Raw genomic sequence first — 24,176 nt, 5'->3', positions numbered from 1 at the left:
CTTCACTCTCGAAGTTGCAGCTTTGACGGAAAAAATCAACACAACTTAGTGATTTTGAAATGTCCGCTCGTTTCCATGGTAACAGGAAATTAAGATACAAATGCTATGGTCCAGTAAGTATGTGTGCCAAGTTTAATCAGTATAAGAACATATTTTGTAGTAGCAATTTAAACTTGTGTAATAGGAGGTTTTTCAATGAAAGCAGCCATTTTTCACAAAATGCTTAATAAGTTAACTGGTCAGCAGATTCTACTATACATGTGTAACTAAAGCGCCGTACGTTGTCTGCTGACCATATAGTATAAGAAGAAAATATGGCATAAATTAAAAAGCAATTATACTTACATTGAAAATAACACAAAATATCACAGCAAATTTTCCTCTGTACATTTTCCTCTGTACATCAGCAGTTTCTCAGGGTTAAGCTAGCATCACTTTGGCTATATATAAAACAAGTGGGCACAGGCAGAATCTAGTATATCTTAAATGTTTTTTTTATCTAATCATATTTAGTTTCTATCTTTCAGAAATATAAAAGCGCTATGTTCACCAAGTACCAAAAATGGCTCCATCTTAGATATTGATAAAAATCTAAAGGAGCGCCAATTTGGTAGTTAGTTAGTTATTCTTAATCCCCCACTACTTTCCAGCAGATAGTTGGTAAATCGAACTTTGCATGTTTTCCTTAAAAAAAAACAAAAAACAAAAAACAACAAAAAACAGTAAGTATTTTCCCGGAATAAATATAATGCATAGATGTGTTTTTCAACATTGGAACACATTGTCTCGTTATGTCCACCAGCGGAATCAGTTGGCTATAGTACAATATGCTGACCAGTTAAACTTATAGTAGGATCTCCTGTTCAATTAATCTTATAGTGAAAATTGCTGACCACTTATGTTAGAAATATAGAAAAAAATATGTGTTGACGTAAATTTCTTTTTAACTTTTTTACAATGTTTGTAAATTAAATGTTATAAATTATTTTCACATATTCTACACCGTCAGCATATTCGTCGGCAGTTTAGAACTGCCCAACGGAAGGAGATAGTCGACAATGCGATAACGACAGTGCGACAATGCGATGGCGATAGTGCGATAATGCGATTGTTGTTGTTGTTTTTGAAGGTGAAAAATAGAAAAGATTTCAAACACTTAATTGGTTTGTAGTCAAATTAACATTTGTTGCAAAATCAAAAATGGTAGAAAAAATGTTTTTAAAACTTAGATTTATGTTCGGGATAGAATACATTCTATCTGATAATGGTTGACGTCAGTGTTAACAATGATATACTATAAATCTTGAATAATCTTAATTATGATTTCTATTTTTTATGTTGCTAATTTTATTTCATCGTCTAAAACCACAAAGAACTATATAGCGATAAAATATGGTAAGCAATGTACTTCATTTAAAACAGAGCGCAAATTATAATTTAATATTGGAGTCTCTGCTCAGCTTTGAGTTTCTGAATTATGACAAATTGGTTACTGCCTTCAAGCGATTATAACGCATTATCTAACAGTTCTCCAACATATTAAACTGTGTTTGAACTCATTTAATTGCACATGTTACTTTATTTTCTTTACAAGTTATTTATTGTCGTTATGTAGCGAAAGTCAGCAAGCTATTTGGCAAATTGGTTTCAAAAAGGATCAAATTCTTTTCAATGAAATGTAGGCCTAACTGTTTCTTGCGGATATTATTTTTGCCACTCTAATCGCTTGCAACGTAACAAGACGATAATCAGGGTGTTAATCAATGATACGTTATCGTCTCCATGAAGTAAAATGGTGATCAGCCAGATAAAACCTATCATTTCTTTCTCTAAAAAATATAAATTTCTCATAAAAGCTCACCACTTTAAACGAATATTAAGAACCAAGAAGGTAACTCGTATGGATACATTTTAATACTCTAAATTATGCAAAGCGATAACAAATAGCAACATAAAAAGATGCATCGTTGTATTTGTACAAACACACACAAAATATTACGTACAATGAAGTGCCGTAAAAAATGTTTTCACTAACTATATTATATAGTTCTCAAATGCATACTATCAAGTAAAGAACACGTTTCTAAAATTTTGCTAGTTTTTAGCGGAGTTTTATGTATATTTACTACTCGTAATGATTAATGAAAATATTGTTGAAGTAAAATAATGTCACCTATGTTTCCCTTGCAAAAGCATCATTAATATTAAGAAATTACTGCAGACCTATTTTCACATTCCTTTTGACATAAACAACATGCATGTAGTATCATAACAAGGAAAAAATCAGCAACATATTTCAGTAAACGAACACTAACAAACTCAATCAATCACATATCATTGGAAAAACAGCGTAGAGCATTTCTAACAAAGATAAATGAAACCAAACAATAAAGCATATCAACATATAAATGTAAAGCAAATCATGTCCTAAAACGTCATATCTATATCTTTTTGATATCAATAGCAGATAATCTAATTACTTCGGTATTCCGTGATTCAGATGTCCGTTGGGAGGAATCATCAAACTCATATGGATCTCCATGGGTCTTGAACGCCAATTTACTTGTACTCAATGACGTGTTCTTCGCTTCTATGACTTCCCTTGGATAAGACAGCAGCAACTGACCCGGTCTAAACGAGGGTTTTGAAGATTTTAACCCCTTGTGCTTGATTGTATGGTGTGGAGGAAGCATTACACCTGGCGCTGTTGTAAATGATGTAATTGCAGAAACATTGATGGAATCGTCCAGTAATGTTAAAGCTGCAGCTGTTCCTGATCGAGCAGATTCTAGAAATATTGAAGCACTTGTTGTAGGCCGCTCTTCGTCCATCTCAAATGTCTCGTTAATCTCTAAGCTCTTTAGATCAACTCTTCGAAAGAACAAAGCAAGTTCAATTAAGATCTACTCACAAATAACATCATATTTTAAAACATATAAAGTTACTATGAATTTGTGCATTATCAAAGAAACAACATATCTTGTATTAACGAAATCCCCGCTCATAATAGCACTTGGCAAAAGATGAAAGTAGTTTACATATCATCTAACAACGTTTGTGGAATTAGTATTGAACAAAATAACTTTGCTTAAGGACCAATATTCGCTTGCGTGCTTAACATTGTATTCTTGATTACAGTTAAGAAACCTAAATAATTTTTGCCTACAAATTTTTTATCTAGACGTATTTTGTTTTTCAGATATTACTTACGTGTTAGGAGCTACTTTGTTGACGTTATAAGTTTTGAACCTATATATGAACTTCCAAATCAGAATAGACGCCCCTCCAACAGCAAGTATTGAACATATCAAAATGGCCATTAATTTTGGTATGTTGATGTTACATTTATAGTCGTTTATTAAATCTTCACAGTCAAACATCAGAGCGCATGGTTCCCACTGACACTCATTTGTTTCAGTCTGGCACCATTGACCCCCATATCCAGGGAAACACACACACTGGAAATCTGTAAATGATATGGATCGTAGTATGTCGTCACATCCTACACTCGTAAGCGAACTGCACTGACCATAAACACACGGATTATTCAAAATGAATAACTGCACTGTTACAGATGGGGTAAAACTGCTATCTGCTAGTTTTGCGATGAATTGCAGACTCATGTTGCCACTGACCTCTGGAGAAAATTCAAAACTAACGTCATATGCCCGTAAGCTTTTGTATAACTTTGATGTAATATTCTCTAAATCAATATAAGAACTATTCGCATTAACAAGTTCGTATGTTGAGTTTCCAAGAGGACTAAAGTTCACTTTGACTTCAAACTCTTCATTTATGTCAACATCTGCCAACAAAATTTTTCCAGCGTAAAATGAAGTTGATTGATTTGCATTGAGGATGAAAGTCATTGTCATGGAGGGTCGAATATCTGAATAAATTATACTATTCGAATCAATAAAGTACCTATCCGTTCTATCTGGAACTTCTAATATATTCAGAGTTATTATCTTTTCATTGACAAGAACTTCCTCGTAATCTGGAAGACCTGTCTCCGTAACCTTAACCGTAATAGAGTCTTCGCCATTAAATTCTTCATAAGGTGTACAATTGAGCAAACCACTTGTCTCTTGAATTTCACAAACCACGTTTGATTGGTCTTTTGTTATTTCGAATACAAGAGTATCATTTTCTAAATCAACAGTTTTTATGTGCAGTTCACTAGAAGTATCTTCTGTAAGGTACAGAACATCAGTCAATATAATTGGTGGGTTATCTGGAAATTTGCGAGAAATGTGAGAAAGAGCAAAGAGTCTTGGATACTTGTATATAAATGTCGAAGCTCTCTTTGTTAAGGATGTTGTCTCCGTACTTGCCTTGCATATCTGAAATATAAATTAATTAAGATTCAAAGTACCTTTAAGCTAACTAAGCTAACTGTGTATACACTTGAACGGACATGTTCTTTTGTTTTGCGGTGACTTATTTTTGTGTATTCTGCAGTCATTTTAGCATCACAGAATAAAAATCCGCAGAATATTTCTCCCTATTTTGGTATTTAACCTGGGAAAATATATGTTCTACATTATTCCCGTTTTTTTCATGTTTTTTACGTCAGTTTATGATTTAAGATATACTTTACACGTCATTTTACGTTGATCAAGCGATGGATGAATAATTTTCTATTGTTCCGCGATAAATTTGTTTGCATGCGAGCTTTAACGGTCTGTACCATTTTACGGTGATAACGATAAACAAATGCGAATTTGTTCCAGCAAATGTCACATGTACCCGCAAACTGCATTGACCACTCACAGTCCAAGGATTTAAGTGTCCAGAAAATTTGAAGAATTTGGAGCCCTAGAAAAACACTAATAAATATCGTTCCGTGTATAGTATTTCATATTTTTACTGAAGTCCATAAAGAATTTTGTTTATAAAACGGTTCTTAAAACGAGGAGGTCATTTGTTCTTGTTCATGTACATGTACCTATTAACATCAAGATATACAGCACAGACCAAACATACCTCAGTGAGATAAACATTAGAAGACACTACAGCTGTCAAATGGTCCCTGCATCCTTCGTCTACATGAACCCACTGCTCCTTGTCTGAAAAATATACAATATATATAACATCCGTATAGAGAAGCAAATAATAATTCTGTTTGTCTTAATCAACAATTCTAAAACCAAGACAAATTTCTTATCCAGAAAGGTAAATTATTATAAAGTTTAAAATGAGATCAAAACAAAATTTGGTTTGACTGAAAAACAGTTAACTTTGCAATATATTTATAATATACGAAAACCTAATCGCGTTTAAATAACAGTTACCGAAATTCCAGAACATTAAAGCAGGTTGGTTATCTGGATCTTTCTCACATCCATCAGGTACGGTTATATTTATCCTTATATGTTCGTATTCAGCCAATGGAGACGGTGATACAAAGAATGTCGTATTACACAACTTTTTAATCCTGGAAAGCCAAGAATATAACAACTGTTGTATAAGATTTTTCTAATTAAAAATAATTAAAGGTTAATCCAGAAATTATAGCAATAAACAACAACAACAGAAAGCAACAAAAAACAAAACAACATTTCAAGATAGATAATGTTGCAATTTTGTAATGAACAGATATTTGTTGTAGTTAATTTTGAAAAAAAAAGTAAATACAATTTACGTGAAAATATGATCAGGATTTATCGATTTCTGCTCCTATATTATGATGCAATTTTATAGTTTCTTAAGGTGACAACGGAGTCAATTATCACTGAAAATACCTAAAATGAGATTTTTTGCTTAGTAGATTTATCAACCATTTCTGAACACATTCGTGATTTAAGTTTGGAAGCAGTTAGTCCAAAAAATGTGTTTTTAAACGTTTTAAACGGTACCTGTACCATTTTTATCTGCTATTCGCGTAACCTGTCAATTATCGAGAACGCTCCGCCCCCTGTTGAGGCATCAATGAGGGAAATCGGTAGTTCCATATATCCGTGAATTACCGGTCCATACTGGTCCATACTACTCGTAATTCATGTATCGTTCAAATACCGTACATCTTTTATGAATATCGTCTACCTTTTATTTAGCATTTTTTTATAAAATAAGAAATTGTCGGCCAATGTACGTAACATAATGTATAAAACATAAACAATTAAGCATAGCGGCAAATCGCACGACCACGGGGTTGTTTAAAATATGGTTGCTAAAATATCCATAATGTGTGAAAATAATTTGTCTGTCCCGTTAATCTGATAGATATTACATTGAGTTTATGGACTTTTGAACGGATTCAATGGCTTGCTTTACATTCAACCTCGTTTTCTAACAATGTCAAGTAAAACAACAACAAAAACAGACAACTTTTTTATGTGAACGCCTATATGACTTGCGGTACGGTGTCCCTGACAAATTTCTAAACCATTTTAGATTGTTTAAGGATGATTATTTCTCTATGAATCAATAAAAAAAAATATTAATATATATTATCTGTGTATGCTTTGAATAAATTGTTCGCCAGTAAATCGAACACAGTACAATAAACCTGGGACAAAGTATGGAATTATTGTATACCCCAGTAGAAACTGGATCTCTATGCCGTGCGTAAATGATTTTCATGATAATAGATGTCAAGAGGTCAGATCATAATTATCGAGTGATACCTTTTATTTCCATTAAAATATGTCAAGCATTTATATCAATTTGGAGGAAAAAATATATAATATCCCGTTCTAATTTGTACATCTACCATGGACTTTAAAAAGACCGTCAGAAGCTAAGTTTTTTGTTATTTTAATTTTATATTTTAACGGAAATTCATACACGAATACACAGACAGAGTGACAACTGGTATAATATAATAATAATGCTGATGATAATAATAATAATCTTCAAACGTGAAACAATTAAATACCCCGCGCTAAGGGTGCGAAATACGTTCGCATTCCCCCCCCCACCGAGTGCCTCAAATTTTACCGAAAGTCACGTGACATGTGAGACCGATACCAAGACGAAAAGTAAATCACGTTAAGATTTGAAGAAATTTCTGTAATAAACTGATATTAATCAGCAAATTTTTAATTGGTCAGATGACACTGGGTCATAAAATGTTGTTAGAGTATGTTACCGCAACTTGTGACCCTCTCTGGTGCGATATTTGTGTATTATGCAATTATTTAGCGTGAAACGTAGGGGTCCGAGAGAGAACAGCCGATTTATGACACTTCGTTTGATGCGGGTCGGACTAACTTTGAATCGGCAATAACTTTTTTATAATCAAGCAATTAACATGCGGTTTAAAGCACATGAAAGGGAATTTATTTACGGAGGGAACCGTGTCAGGGATTTTTTTTTTGCTCAATCAGCGACTTAATTATCTTTAATTACGTAATATGTATGGTGAAAAAAGTCGTATAAAATGTTTGACGTTACGTAACAATTTTTTGAGAAAAGATAGAAAAAAATTTGAGACACGGTTCCCAAGATATTATAAGTATGTTTATTTTCCAAAAGTTTGATGACAAAAAAATAAAAAATGACTTTGATAGGACGATTAAAAATTTTAGGATTTTTATTAAAAATCAATCATTTACAAAGGCATTTTTTTCAAATATGTTATTTTTTATGATGATCAACGACATTTAATGCACAAAGATTAAATAAATAATAATTATTACTAAAATAAGTTGGTTTAAATGACATTTATGTGAGTACCACGGAAAGTGTCTGTTGTCACCTTAAAGATTCATTTGAAACAGATCAATTCTGATCAATGTACATATACAATACGGCTAATACATTTTAAACTATTTAAATACAATACTTCAACTTGTATAGCTCGCACAATTCTTTCCATTTATTTTTATTCACCAGGATACTGCAAATTCGTTACATACAAATTTATGGGTAAATGGCTCAGTCCTCAGACGAGGGACAACTAATCTCGGTCGTAAGAGTCATAAAGCTCCCATTGTAAATTATGAAACCATGTGGATTGCTTTTATTTTTATCGTTGGCGATTGCTAATTCGCGTTACCGGTGCACATTTCGGCAAAGCCGGTAAGGCATACGACATTTGAAATATCACCATAATGTGTTAAAAAAGTCGAACATAAAATAAACAAACAAATATAGTGTTATTTCCTATTGTTTTCAATGTTTTTAAACATGGCAAATGATAGTTCTTTCATTTCTCATAAAATATATCAGTACATATACCTGTTTCTTAGAAGTCTTGTCGTTTGATCAAGTGAAGTTTCAGGGTCCTTGATGAAAGGTTTATAATCCACAGTAGCAGCACTTCCGTAGTTACTAGACAGATCATCTTTTGTTAAAGTTCCTAAGCTTAAACCACCAGTAATAACTATCAAGAAAGACACGTCATATACTTTCATATTTACATTTCTTTTTCATATTTTTTGAAAGAATTTCTAATTTTAACTATAAATATGATACAGCCGATAATTCAGAATGGAACATTCGGTTTCGAGCTTTTCACCATCGTCGGATACCCACGATTGATAAACATGTCACATAACATGCAATCAATGTTAATGGTTCGGCCGTGGGTATCCGACGATGGCTTTTCACATAAAACTATTATTTATCTAAATCCAGTATATAGGTAACGGACAAAAAACTCGGTTTTTTGTCGTCATTTTTTATCATGTGGTATTAAATTCCCCATTCTGATTAACTTAAAGCAGACTACGGGTAGAAATGGTCAAATCTTGTTAAATTTTATGTGGTTGTCTATAAATTTGACTGCCCGGCCAGTAATATTCGATTTTTTTATTTGTAGATATAATATCAAAACAAAAAGTAGTATAATACATACGACTGGCATCAATAGCAATTTGTGGCAAAGGTACTACACTGGCACTCCATTTATCTGATGATTTTGGTTTTGAAGCCAGGACCTGCTTTTGCGTCCCGTTTAAGAATAAATCATTTACACCTAATTCCAAATTTAAAAAAAAGTACTTGTATAACTTACATTGATTTGCATTGATAATAATTAAACTTAAATGAGCATATGTCATTTGTTTTGTACTTTGATGTTCCGAGTGATTATTCATTTGAGTGTATTAATAGTAGGAATTCATGAATGATAGAGTCTTACAAAAATTAATTATATAAAATAAAAGAATGAATGCTGATTAATCTAAATATGTATCGTCTTAACTTACTTGGAAATTTTGACTAAGCCTTATTTGATGTTGAATGATTTTTGTTCTAAAGTCAATATAAATGCATTTTATATATTGCCATACATGCATATTGTGAATCTTCTTTCCCTAACGAAAATATCACATCTGGAACAATATATCGAATGACGAAAAGCAATAAAACAAGATCAAGAGAAGAAACATAGTCCTTAAAATCAATCATACTTACGTTTGACACAAACAGTTTTTCCTTGTATTTTACTTTTTAAGTGAGAAAATCCAATAGCATAAAGGGACTGGTGTACACAGCGACCCGGTTCCATGTTAAAGAAAGCCTTCTCCTTCTCATCTGTTTCGGTTATGTTACGTATTTCATCTGGCGTCATACTTGTCATATTTCTAAACTCCGCTACTGATCTATTTATTGCTCTCCTGTCAAACTCAAGCTTTCCGTAGACAATAGCAGATGATCCAACTTTTTTCTGCCCAACTTTCACTGGTGGAAAAAGGTCCTGTCCGTCCCTTGTTGTTCCAATTTGCCATTCTGTCAATATATCGTTTTATGAAATTTTTGCCTCAGTAGAAATTAAGTTATTAAAAACAAGTCAACTTTTCTGCTTGAGGCGGTAGAGTGTGAAAGGAATTGCCCTTGCTCATGAACAAATTCGTTCAATTTCATTCTGCATTTTCACTTTTTTACTAAAATCTTACTTTTGTTGCTCTTGGCGGATCTAGATTTGAGTTATTTTTAGAAAAAGAATATTGAAGTAGAAGTAATACTTAAATGTATCAAGTTAACCTTATTGTTTGTAAGATTGGAAATAAATAGTTGTTGAAAAGAGGTTTTTAGGAATATATAGTGTTTTGCCAAGTATTGTAGTTAAAATGATCATAAACACACACTAGTCTTATAAGTTTTGGATTTGTAAGAGGTATGACATTGGAATTTAAACATTTGCCAGGTTATTAAATTAAAAATAAATTAAAGTAAAATGTAACAGAACTGCGCTTAACATTTTTATGTACTTACCATAATATTCTATTTTCGAATTGCCACCTTGCCACGCTATTCCTATTTCTGTTTGTGATGTAGTCCAATATGGTGCATCCGCATCTGCCGACACAGACAATGCATTTGTGAAAAGTGGTGTAGTTACCGCACCAGATGTATCCGGTGGAAATAAACTGACTTGAACGCTACAGCTTTTCGTAACAGATAAACCGGCGGTATTTACCGTTGTCACTTCTACTACATAGTTTTCACCATCTCTAAAAGTACCATTTTCTAATCTGAACGCTGTTTTTGTTTTCAAATGAACTGACGTACTGTTCATTACAATTTCATTATTGATAGAATTGAAAATGCGTACAATATATGATTCAATTTGACTTACATCCTCGGAACAGTCCCAATATGCACCGATTGTAGAACTTGATCCTAAATGTTGTGTCGGTTCATCTTTACTATAATCAGGATCTAGACACTTTACATAGTCACATTCCGGTGGCGTAAGGTCTATCTGTATGGCATTTGAATACACTAAGGATTCTAAGCCTGCATAATTAACGGCCTTTACGTTCATATAGTACGCTGTACTGTTACATTTTAAATCACTTGAAACATTGTAGCATGAATCACCAACACTACTAGATTTCATATCTAAACCTTTTAAGTCAAGAGAAATTAATTCAAACCCGTCATAAAGTGTTTTGTGTGCACATGGCTGTTTACAGAGGGTTTCGCATAGCCCTTGGCAAGGGAAGCAATATTGTTGATACAGTGACAAAGGAAGCACATTGCCGAATTCAAATTTATTGTCAGAAACTCCGAGCCATATCTCTTTTACACTACTTTCCCCGTCATAAAATCCTCGACCATGACGACACAGTTTATCCATTTCATCTGGTATATCAATCTGGCGAATCACGGCGTCGCTGTAAAACGGCTTGTAAATATCTGTTATCGGTGGTTTGTATCCATTTTCATTCCAAGTCAATACAGTTATTTTCATGTCACCAAAAAATTTGAAACCAGCTATATTTATAATTTCTTCACCATCAATAATCAGCGTAAGATCTAAAGCTGTTTCCAAATATTCTGATTTCTTGTCTACTCGGATTGTAACTTTATGATATTTAGCCGAAAAATCAAATGGAAAGCTGAACCATCTTTGTATGTTTGTGAACTTATTTCTAGCCCAGAACACATGATGCCAGTGTTTATTGTTTGCAATTTTATATCCTAGAAAATGTACTCCGAAGCCATATTCTTCAGTGTCAAAGTTAGTGTCCGTACTACTTATACTATCATTAAATGGCACGAAAGACACAGGATTTCTTCTAGTTGTAATTGGTGTTGATGTTGTGTTTGTGTCCGTGATATTTAATTCAGGAACTTCAAGGCCCGTCATATTTTCAAATATACTTTCATCAAATTCAACTTCAACAGGTTTTTCTTTAATGACCAACGGTACAGCAACATTATCAGTAATTAGAGCAACAGTTGTAACAATATTCTCTCCATTTGCAGTCAGGGCCATGAGAGTATAATTACCTCTTTCCAAAGTAAGTGGTTCAGACACGATACTTGATTTGGTCATTTCACTTAAGTCGGCGTTATAACCTATCCCAAGAAAAGCTCCAGTACGGTTAACATTGACGAAGTCTGTACTAAAGTCGCCAGAAAATACATGAAATTCAATATCCTGAGCATTTGGGAAGTAATGTTTTTGTGTTGGGCAAGCATAATCATCAGACGTCGATGCAATAGCTAATAAACCATGTAACTCTGATGTTGAATGCTGGAATGTATCCAAAGAGAACCAGTTCTTTGCAATCTTCACATTACCTGGAAACGGGACACTTGTATCTACTAAAATAGATTTACTTAAAACATTTGTCACCAATTTTGCCCCATTTGTAAAGGTAAAATTTATATGGTATACATTTTGTGAACTCAATTCAAGTTCATAGAAAGCAGTTTTGTTATCATTTTCTACTATATCCTCGGCTATGGGGATACAATTTGAATTAGATACATTCTCATAACCACATTTCTTGCATTCAAGAAGAGACACTTTTGTTGCTATAACTCCAGATTCGATATCGTTGAAATCAATCCACTTTACTCTCATTTCTGAACCTGAATCAGCAAAAAGCACAGTCTCGCTGCGAATATTATTGACAAACAGAGATCCGATGCGTGGTGGTGATGTGTCGACGAGGATTTTATCGCTTGTAATACCTATACACATTCCAGCTTCATCTTTGGCGATAATTGTAACAAAGTACTTATCTCCATGTTTTAGTTTTAGGCCCGATACCTTCTTGTATTCATCTAAGCCAACGCTTGATAAACCAAAAATGGCATACTCATTTGAATTACGATAAAATGTCGAACACGTATGGGTATCGTTTGTTATGACATTGTCATGGATACTTATACCGATTACGTAGTCAATAATATCAATGTCTGATCTAAATTCTGTCCAAGATACCTCTACAAATGTCGTAGACGATTGGTATCTATCAATTGACATTGTACCTGCAGTGATATCGTTCATTAAAACCAAATTTGGGATGCCGTTGGAAAAAACCTTTTGCATAAAACCCCCTGCTATAAATATAAAGACCGGGAAATGTGGAGTAAATATTTCACTAATTTTGAAGTAAGATTTAAAGCTTTAATTGTGAATGAAGTATTAAGTCCAACATTGACAAAGAAATGAATATTTGATCTTGTTTTCTCGTAACGTCTGTCATTACAATAGAAACTTCGTAATGGTGAATATCTTGTGTAGGGTCTTTTGAGCCATACCAAAATCATCCCAATTTGCAGATAATTCAGTTGTACTAAATTGATAATTCAAATCCTCAAAAAGTCCATCTCTTACTAGCCCAGGAACAGGCGGCTGAATACGAACTGAGACGCCGTCTGAACGTGCAATCTTTGTACGACCTAAAAAGTCAATAGTTTTTACAGTTACAAAATATTTCATTCCATTTTCCCAATGCTACCTCATCGTTATAGAATTATATAGCCGCAGATGGAATAGATTGAAAAGCGAAAAGTACTTTTCCAGTCCGATCATTTGCAGACACCACGCTTCTTTGACAGGACAGAGATCTGAATACTTCCATTTTCCTTGGAGAAGATTAGGTAGTGGACTGGTAATATAATGTCGTCATCCTGTGCGCCATCGCTCACTGAAAGTACTGGTGACTGGCTTATGACAAACACTGTCTGATGTAACTTCCGTTTTCAATCCAGCGTGATTGTTATAATCTCAAAGTTGCAATAGAATATTGATCCTCGTGTAAAGTGAAAACTTCGTCTACAAATATTACACCGTTTCTCCTAACTGGACTGGCGTATAGTCTTTGATGTCGCGCAGCATAGCGGAGCATGTCCGATAGAAACTTCATACCCTGTTGCATAAACAATATAATGCATACAAATTGCAAATTGACTAATTCAAAAAAATGTAATAAGACTCAAAGTGGACTGATACTTTTTTGTTTGTACTTATCAATTTAAAATGCCCAAAATCAGATTAAATGTATTAAACCATCTTAAATTAGAATTTATTTTTTTTACCCCTGGCCCATTTTGAAAAGGGATCAATATTTTAAATTTTAAAGCTGGAAAAATTGCAAAAAAATTTTAAACTTTTTTTACTTAAAACCCTTTTAAAATAATTTTTACTTTAGAGAAAAATTTTAAAGAATTTCCTACTTGAATTTGATTTTTCCTGATTCCAAACAAACGGCCCAAAAATAAAATGGAGAAGCTTTGCCAAATTTCCCATTTTTAGCTTTGGGACTTTTTGAATTTTGTTACGGTTCCAGGCCCAATGTTTGTGAAACTGCAAGGGCGAAACCCCGGAACCCCCAGGTTTGATAAAACTTTCTTGCCAAAGAAATGTGCCCTACAAAATTTTGGACCCTTCAGTTTAAACAAATTTATGTACATTTTGTTTCAATTTAAAGAAATTTTCCAACCGAGGTAAAAGAGTTGAACTCTTTTGCTACAACATAATTATCCGGGAAAAAATCTTTTTGAGGTTTTGTGACAATGAAAAAATAATTTTATCTTATGGGGCTTTCAATTTTTAAATTTCTTCCCATGTGAAGTTAAAATACCTTTTTGCGCCCAAAAATACTTTTGTAAAAATCTAAGGTTTTCTTAAAAGGTTTTAGTTTTAAAACAGCAATTTTTAGCCAATTTATGACGTTTCGTTAAAATTACCGGATTGTCAAAAACTATTTGTTTTGTTATTTAAAGTTTCTCCCGCTAAAAGCGACCCCGCCTAGTTACCCCCAAAAAAACCCGTAAATGGATGGGCCCCTCCCTCTGAAGGGGCCCAAAGATCCCAAAACCCCCTCAAAAGAAGATACCGGGTTTTTGTCTGTTACATTGGGTGAAAATTTGGAAATGTATCAGTCCCCACCCTGGTAAATAAAATTTTTTAAAATTAAAAATTTGGGATATCATTGAGCCCCAAAAAAACCGGGGGGTTTTTCCGGGGTGTGGCCCGACGAGGGGGGCAAAATGTTTTTCATCCTGAATCCTGTTAAGCTCTTTTGTTATGAAATATTTTTTATCATTAAACCAATTTCAATTTGGAATTTGACATTGACCGTGAGGGCTTTGGGGTTTTTCATGACAAGTCCATGGGTTTGTTTTTATTGTCTGGTAAAGTCCCCTTCCATACTGATGTACCCATTTTCCCATTCATAGTTTAGAATATTACAACTCTCACTCTCAAAACCATAGAATGATGCTGCAATTGATGTATAATCAGTCGTATACATCTCATCCTGATAAAGGTTTCTACCATCAAATACTATTCCTGCGACGTTAGATTTTTGTACGAAAATCGGCTTCGACTGTCCGGCAGTTGAATAAATTCCCGCTCCGTTTTCTGCTTTAACATATACGACGTATTTAATGCCGGATTCTTTAGAAGTTTGAAAATGTATATTTTGAATGTAAGCAGTAATTTCAACTCCGTAGTCAGTGAAATTCAGAATACTTTTCTGGTCAGATTCAGTTGTTCCTATGGCAACTTGGTACCATTTGATACCGCTTTCAGGGTCTCTACAGGACCAGCTGACACGTATACCATTCTGATCATAGTGTAAAACATTTCCGTCATCATCTAGTTCCTCTTCGTCTTTGAAGAGTCCAATGTAAACCTGGGAAAAATAATTTTAGAATAAAGCATATGCTATCGCAGTTAAGTAATCGGCATGTGTTCGAATCTAGGGGCTTTGATTACTTCATGTAATTGAATCCATATTGTTTTATTACTGAACTTGGTTCTATTCAGGTACCCATTCCTTCTGATTAAATGCTCTTGAGAGAAACTGGCATCTGTCTCCACTTAAACAAATCTATGCCAATAAATGTGGGCTTTAAATTCATTTTCTTTTATTTCTAATTAGGTGTTTTTGTAAATGCCAATTTGTAAATTGGAGTTATAAAATGGAAAGGACAAATCTCTGGGATAAATGAAAGGAAAAAGCAAACAGCTGAAAGTCGGTGAGTGTTTATAAATTACGTAAACTTTCTTCGTGCCTTTACACTGATATAAAAAAATGGTAGACAAAAATTATTTTGGTGTAATTCCCCATAAATTTCCCAATTCAATACAGAGTTATTTTTAGTTCTGATGACCCAATAGAAAACATTAAAAAATGTTGCAGGTTTTTGGTTGAAAGACATTCGGATAGAACATGAAACCGGGCACGTCAAAATGACATCAACATCGTGTTTATCTCTTTGATATGATAAACGTGTTTTTATAGAATTCTGTACTTAATTATTATAAAAAAAATCAACATGGCTTGCGGTTTAAAAAAATGATATAATATCGTTTAATTATACAGTATCTTTATATAAAATGCACAAACTTCATTTTTCTAAAAATAAAATCTTGTAACCTAGTAATAAGTTATTTTTTAGATATAGAAGTAAAATCATGTAGTACCATTTACTTCATAAACTTTATCTTTATCTTTTGCAGTTTTGTCAGAGTGCAAAAACTGCAATTCATTTTGAGCAGGGTGCACACCTTTAGTCTTTCCATGTAGTCTATTCATATCTATCTCTATCCAGAGCGGCAAGAGTCATTTAACGCCAACCCATTTGTTGTAAATCTTGGACTGCACAGTCTTGAATCTTAACTTGAATCTAAACTACACATTTCCCAAGCCTTTTATACCTCTTAAATACAAATGTGCGGCTAAAAGAAGTAGTCTTTCTTACTCTTATATATTTGTTAGAAATTTCTAAGGATATCGACATCACTATTTTCGATACGACCATTTGCATTCCCGTCTTGTTAGTTGTCGATTTTGCGTGATTTCAAACAAATTTATAGGTTTATTTGTAACTGCTTTATGAATACAAAGATAGCAAATATATAGATTATCCTAGGTGTCTGTTATCTTAGATCAATTAATAATTAATATGCTAACTATTTTAAGGTTATTTGTACAAACATAACATTCTCTGATTAGACGCCAGTTCGAAATTGTTATTTTTTATAATTTACAAATTCACTAGTTAACTATTAATAATAAAAGTCTTCTTTACTTTTGAACATCTAAATCAGTCTGTAAACGTTGAAGAAGACAATCCCACAAGATAGAGGTTAAATCAATGAACCAGAAGAAATCTGCAAATATCTACATCCCCTTTTATTAGTTACATCACCTATTGAATGTTGGCAAGTCAGTGGTTCCTGATAAATAGTCCTGACAAATAGAACATGGCAAAATCATCTAAGGGGTCAACTTGATGCCAGCACTATTAAGTGTTGAGAATTGAGTACCGCTCAAGCCGGTGCTAGTTGGCGCGAGGGATGTTGCACATACTCATTATCCCTCATGAAGAGACTCAATCAAACCGAGTCTGCAATTCTCTTGTTAATGTGTTATGATTAATGCTTCCGAAAAATCACTTTGTTTCGAGATTTTTGACAGACAAAAGGCATTGTAGAAGAAATGGCTTTTGGTAGTGAAGTATTGATGACTTCCGTTTTGCGATTTATATGTACAAGTTTTGTTTGCTTATAAGTATTTATACTTCAATTCAAACACTGTTTTGGTCATATCTCATTGTTCGAGAAGTTGACGTCGCACAAACACAATGAAAGAAACATAGCGACTTGCAGGTGGTGAAATACCTAATATGTCTTCTGTGCATTATTTCAGGCACGAACAGGTACCTGTGGACAACCACCGACGTTCCGTTAGCTAGTTTGATAACTTACCTACATGAAATAATCTAAAGTCTATGTCGGGATACGAACTCAACCCGGTCACCTGGGCCACAGACACTCCTTGATGTCCGAGACACATTATCACCAACAAATGTCTTGAAATGACTTTCACTCTAACGATCATTTGTCTTTCACTACAGAATCAAGTGACATTAGGAGTCAGACACTTATAGAGAAATCTGTAATAACTAGTTAGTTGTTCAGAAAAGCCGGTAGGGTGGATGATCTACCAGTTAGTTCTATACAAACATATAAACAAAGAAAGAATGTTAACAGCCGCTCACTGGAAGTCACCGAAGAGAATCCTGACAAACTTTGAAAAACATATTGTAAACAAAGCACTTACTGCTGATATGCATATTTGTTTCATTTTAAATATCCTGTAGTAGTCAGTGGTAGCTGAGAAATAGTGTATTGCACGAAACTTACAGCTGAAAATCATATAAGCGACATTACCTTGTGACGGAACTCATTATGCATTCAATTCATTGGAATAAATTTGAAACCGATCAAGACGGTGCTAGGAGGCATAAGGGATGTTGCACAGTTTTCATTTTCCCGTATGTACAGACTCAATTGACCCGAATCTATAATTTTCATGTCAGTCGGTTTGTTTTCTAATGATCACCTTTTTTCCCGCATTTTTGTAACGAATCGCCTATGTCTCAGATGCTTTGGGGTTACAAGAAGAAAATGTTACCATTAATATTAACAACATAAAAAAGCGCAAAACCTGAAGCAAGAGCGGTTGAACCGGTGATGTTATCTGAAAAGGTTTTGGACACAGAACAGTATACCTTTTGTAGTTTCTGAGTAATGTCCCGGACAAAGTTTAAAGTGCTACTTTTTTAAACCAAGGAAGGGCAGAGCTACTGTTCTTTGCACTGCACTTCTACCCAACGAGATCTATCTACCGGCTTAGTTTATTGCTGATACCTTTTGTAGTTTTACAGTAATGTCCTGGACAATGTTCAAAGTGAAAAATAAACAAAGGGCAATTACTTTAAAATTAGGCGAGGCAAGGTCACGTAGTTTTTTTACACTGCTCATCTACCCAATGAGATCTATCTACCTACAAAGTTTCTTGTTCATATCATTTATAGTGTCCGAGTTTTGTCCCGGACAAAGTTCAAAGTGTAAGAAGAGCACCGCTAGGCGGAGCATTATATGCCCGAAAGTGTTTTTTTAGTTAGGATGAAGCATTTGTAACACATGAGAATTAAATAAAGTAGTATCTCCTTCAAACAGCAATCCTCCTTTAAAGAATCTTCATATATATATATACAGTTGTTGTTTCCAAAGCACCAACATTAAATTGTTATCTTGTTAGTAAAAATGCTACGATGGATGGACGGAAAGCCGCCAGGGGTATAACAAAATATAAGCAATTTTTTAGGGCATATAATTAATGTACTCAAAATAAGTGATCATCCTTTGAAGTTTGACAGTTGTAAAACTGTTATCTATATTAAGGTCTTTTAATATTGCCCTTTGACCTTGTGACCCAAATATAGATATGGGTCTTTTATTCAATATAGGCAATCATCCTATGAAGTTTGAATACTGTGAGCCAATTGGAACTCGATTTATGCTCAAAAAACAACAATTTTCAGTGTAATGATTATTGTGACCCTGAACTTTGACCTTATGACCCTTTTCGGGTAATAGTGACCTTAACCTATGACCCAAAAATCAATATGGGTCTTTTACCCAATATGGACAAACATGAAGTTTGAATATTGTGGGTCGAATGGAATTAAAGTTATGCTACGGAAACTTTTTTTCAGTTTTGAGGTAATAGTAACGTTGAACTTGTGACTCCAAAATCAATAAGGGTCTTTTACTCAATATGGACAATCATCCTTTAAAGTTTGAATATTGTGGGCCAAACGAAACTTAAGTTATGCTCCGGAAACTGTTTTTAGGTTTTAGATAATAGTGACTTTGACCTTGTGATCCCAAAATCAATAAGTTTCTTCTACTCAATATGGACAATCATCCTATGAAGTTTGAATATTGTGGGCCAAATGGAACTTAAGTTATGCTGCGGAAACCAAATTGCTGACGGACTTACGCCAGGGAATATAAAATTAAAAAAAATAACAAAGGGCAATAACTCTAAAATAAGACAAGGCAGAATCACGATTCCTTTGCACTGCACTTTTATTACATGAGATCTATCTTCCTACAAAGTTCCTTGTTGATACATTCAGACCAATTTCCAGGATATTTGGATCAAAACAGTTGACACAAAAGTCTTAACAAGTTTTTATATTTTTAGTTCGTGACCTAGTTTTCTATACGAGATGACCCATGTTTGAACTCATCAGAGCAATTTCCTAGACAGGTTAACTGACACAGTTAAATGACAATTGAGTCAAAAATGTGACCACTAGAGTGTTATTTTGTTTTTGATTTTTACGGCACGTCAACACATAACTGGCCATATCGTGCCGAATGCTATAATAGGTTTAAAATGTTATGTTAGCATTGTCATTCGTGAGGAGATAAGAGTTGGTAAGTTTAGTGTGTCCGATTCGGCATCGAAGAAGAACTGTTTGATCATGGCGGCTAGTCAGTGATAGAGATGGTGACACATCAAGAGATGGGTTTATTAAAAACGGCATTTTCCCAATTGCTTTCCATTCAGATGATACGAGTCGACAATAGCAAACAAATAATGCGTTTCTCTGTAAAATGACAACAGACAATCAAAAACTTCAATTATTAAAAAATGAGATTAAGTTATTTTGGGAAGTATTTAACTCGTCAAAACCCGCCAAAATCTTTCGCAGTTCTTTCTTTTTGTTAAAATGCTCAATATACACCACTCAAGAAAAAGTAAAATGTTACAAATGGAATCAACTTTCTAAATTAAGTGTTAAGTGTATTATTATGGCAATAAAAAGATCACAGTTCCATCAAAAGAAGTCGAATTCAAAATGAACAACAAGGAATGACGTCATCCCCTAAAAAAACAGCAGAAGAGGAAGCACAAACAGGAAATGGCAAAAGGGCTGAGCTCTGCAAATAAGCATAAATTGTCTCGTTACACTTGAACATTCTTGATCGTGTGGCATACTGAGTATTTTCCTTAAAACTACATGTGTGAAAAAAGTATGCTGCATATGTAAACACGGGCAACAAAGTGTGTGTCTTGCCAAATTTGCACGCAAAAATAAAAACAACAACCTTTATATATATGCTGCATGCATGAAATCTTTTCTAAACTGTGTACCAACCAACATAAGCAGTAAAATATTTGTTTTTCGGAACATTTTTTTTCTGTTTGCGATCAGTTTCTATGTGTTTTTACTAATACAAAACATTTAATGTTACGGCAGAATAATAACCGTATTCGTCTAACAACTTAATTTAACCATTTGAAGCTAGCTTTATAACTTTTAATATGAGTAAAATATCAAAGAAGGGAAAAGAGAAAACTATAATCATTGAAAACAAAACAGTTTACTTTTGGTTCCTGTGGTGGAGTTGTATCAACTGTTACACCTTTTGTCTCATGCGATGATGCCAACAGTGCCCAATTAAGTGCTGTCACATGCACTGAATATAAAGCACCATCTCTCAATGATAACCCATCAACTGTAGAAGACACTTTTGTGAAGAAAGGTGTAGAGGGGGTATATATATTGTAATGGCTATCGGTAGGCCAGAATTTCTGCTTAACACCATATCTTGTTTCATAAATGACAACTCTGTATTCTTTAATGCCTGACTCTGTATCTTCAAATTCAAACATCACATCCATTCTTTCATTGTTACTTTGGTACGTCAAGGCTTTATCATTATCGGTAATTCCTACAATATAACATTGTGAAAAAAGTGTTAGCTTAGATGCTATTGTTATCAAATATCATTTCATCTAAATCCGATTCATTTTTATGATTTGCCATAATCGTTTTTATTGAATTAACGTATCGATTGGAAGGAGTACGTATACATGTTTTACTACTGTATAAGTATGGCTTTTATATTACTTTTTAAATATTAACTACAGTTGCGGCATGGCCGAGTGGTAAATGTTTCAGTGAGTACTACCCGCAAGCGTTCGGCAAGTCGATGTTTCATTGAGCACGACACTTTATACTTCTTGTTCAGGACTGGTTGGTTTATAGAACTGATTCCTACACAATCGGGCTGAAATAAATTATATATAATCCAAACATTAAAATAATGAACCTTTAAGAGTAGGCGATGTCAAATCTACCACAAATCCATTGCTTTCTGACTCATTTTCAAGATCAGCGCCGTTGACACCATGGACAGTAAATTTAACTGTGTCTTTGTGTTCCATCGATAATGTATGATCTTCAAATTCTGTTGCCTTTCCAGCGTCAAATATTCCTCTTTTCTCGTTGTTTATGACCACATCTACCCTGTAGTGATCAATACCACTTTCTGGATCATAATAACCGTTCCAATTTGTAAACTTGGAAACAGTTTCTGAACTAAAATTAAGTTCAGCTTCATTAGTTTTACCATCTCTTACGTGGCCGGCTATCGGATATGTCACATCAACAAGAACTGTAAATAAAAATTTAAAAAATGTTATGCATTTTGAAAAAAATCCTTTGAGAGACGAAAGTTGATGAAATTTCTTTACGACATAAAAGAGTGAAAAAAAGAATCCCCCAAAGAACGCACAAAACGACAAAAATGCAAATGTTGCAGGCTCTGTTATATGATTGATCCTTAAAGATCGTTCAGCACGACATTATTGTTGTTTGTGGTATTTTTTGTTTAGCTATTTGGCATTTTCTAGTTTGGTGGTTCCAGTATTCCTACAAGAATAATTTTGAATCACCCTCAGGATATGTTGCATGCTTTTTAAATTTGTTATTTGTTTTTTTTTATCTGTAATATGCAGGCTTCATAACATCTGCTCCAATTTAAAATTGAATTTCGTTTCGTTCCACCCTTTGTTTCGTCGTTAAGGGCATACACTTTTTATTACTTGGGGACCACACGCCGCTTTTCTTGGATTGGCGCGGAAATGTCACATTCCATGATAACCGCCGTATGAACACATCTACGGATGTTTCTAAGTTCAAAATTACCATTTCATGTTTAAATGTTGAATTCTGCTTAAGCCAATGCTAAAGGGCGTGGAACCAAAATTAAGGAAGTTATATGCCCTAAACGAGAAAACAATGGGCAGAACTGAATATAGTAGAAATCTGAAAGGGATCTTATATTTTGAAGCCTGTATATTACAGACAATACTTCAAAAGACAAATTTAGAAAGCAGGCAACAGATCCTAAGGGCGAACATACCGTATTCAAGTAGGATATACTGGAACCACCCAAGTTGAACAAAAGGGCCAAGATGGCCCTAGATCGCTCACTTGGCCCATCGAACTCATCCGAACAATAACCTAGACAAGCATCCTGACCAAGTTTCATGACAGTTGAGACAAAAATGTGACAACTAAAGTGTCAATAAGGTTTTTCTATATTTAAGCAGTGTAACATAATTGTTGACCCCAGGTGTCCCATATTCAAAATTGATATAGAAATAATCAACACAATTTTCAGACCGATTTCCAGGATAGTTGGATCGAAACAGTTGCCACAAAAGTCTTAACAAGATGTTTATATTTATAGTTATGTGACCTAGTTTTCCATCCGAGATGACCCATGTTTAAACTCATCCGAGCAATTACCTAGACAGATATACTGACACAGTAACTTGACAATTGAGTAAAAAATGAGACCACTAGAGTGTTAACAAGGTTTTACCACGTTTGGGCAGTGTGACCTAGTTTTTTACCCCTGGTGACCCATAATTGACAAAGATATTAACCAAACAAACAATCAGACCAATTTCCGGATATTTGGATCAAAACAGTAGCCTTTAGAGTGTTTATAAGATTTTTCAATTTAAAAGCTCTTGCGACCTAGTTTTCTATCCGAGATGACCCATGTTCAAATTCATTTGAGCAACTAACTTGACAAGCATCCTGACAAGATTTTCTGATGATTGAGTCGAAAATGTGACCACTAGAGTGTTAACAATGCTTTTCCATATTTGGGCAGTGTGACTTAGTTCTTGACCCCTGTTGGCTCATATTCCAACTTGATCTAGAAATCTTAAAAACAATCTTTCAAACCGATTTCCAGGATATTTGAATCAAAACATTAGCCCCGAGAGTGTAAACAAGATTTTTCTATTTTTAGCTCCTGTGACCTAGTTTTTATCCGAGATGACCCATGTTCGAACTCATCTGAGCAATTTTCTAGGCAAGGATCCTAACAAGATATGATAAACAAGATCAACAAGGAAAGGCGGCGTTACGCAACTCCCACCGACACAGTAACAAGAGCCAGTGGTAAGGAGCTCAGGAGGACCCGAAACAAAAACAGGACATGGCACAAGGCAGAGCATGAGCAGGCAAAGTTTGATGACACTCGATTTGAAAATGTAGCCACTAGAGTGTTAACAAGGTATTTCCAATATTTGGGCAGTGTGACCTATTTTTTGACCCCATATGTCCTATATTACAAATTAACCTAGAAATCATCAAAACAAACTTAAAGTCCATTTTCCAGGATATTTGGATAAAAAAGTAGCCACTAGACTGTTAACAAGATTTTTATATTTTAAGCTTCTGTGACCTAGATTTTCATCCGAGATGACCCATGTTCGAACTCATGCGAGCAATTACCTAAATACGCATCCTGACAAAGTTTGATGATGATTCAGGCAAAAATGTAATCGCTAGAGTGTTAACGA

The 24,176-nt window shown here is 34.1% G+C and overlaps 1 protein-coding gene across 1 annotated transcript in view; it reads right to left on the bottom strand.

The window, feature by feature from the left end:
• Nucleotides 1-1,909: 1,909 nt before the first annotated feature.
• LOC132752919 (uncharacterized) overlaps nt 1,910-24,176 on the bottom strand; it is a 77,129-nt gene continuing 54,862 nt past the window's right edge. The window contains 16 exon segments of the mRNA XM_060743327.1: nt 1,910-2,871; nt 3,211-4,343; nt 4,987-5,069; nt 5,295-5,437; nt 8,185-8,329; nt 8,804-8,923; nt 9,364-9,678; nt 10,165-12,754; nt 12,757-12,899; nt 12,902-12,949; nt 12,952-13,147; nt 13,482-13,562; nt 13,975-14,062; nt 14,857-15,332; nt 20,895-21,241; nt 21,623-21,967. Coding sequence (XP_060599310.1) covers nt 2,442-2,871; nt 3,211-4,343; nt 4,987-5,069; nt 5,295-5,437; nt 8,185-8,329; nt 8,804-8,923; nt 9,364-9,678; nt 10,165-12,754; nt 12,757-12,899; nt 12,902-12,949; nt 12,952-13,147; nt 13,482-13,562; nt 13,975-14,062; nt 14,857-15,332; nt 20,895-21,241; nt 21,623-21,967 — 6,683 coding nt within the window. The 3' untranslated portion in view covers nt 1,910-2,441.

Source organism: Ruditapes philippinarum, unplaced genomic scaffold, assembly GCF_026571515.1.
Source record: "Ruditapes philippinarum isolate M1 unplaced genomic scaffold, ASM2657151v2 ctg2151_1_1_1_1, whole genome shotgun sequence".
NCBI lineage: Eukaryota > Metazoa > Mollusca > Bivalvia > Venerida > Veneridae > Ruditapes > Ruditapes philippinarum.
The sequence above is the reverse complement of the archived record's forward strand: the minus strand, read 5'-3'. Positions and strand labels throughout refer to the sequence as shown.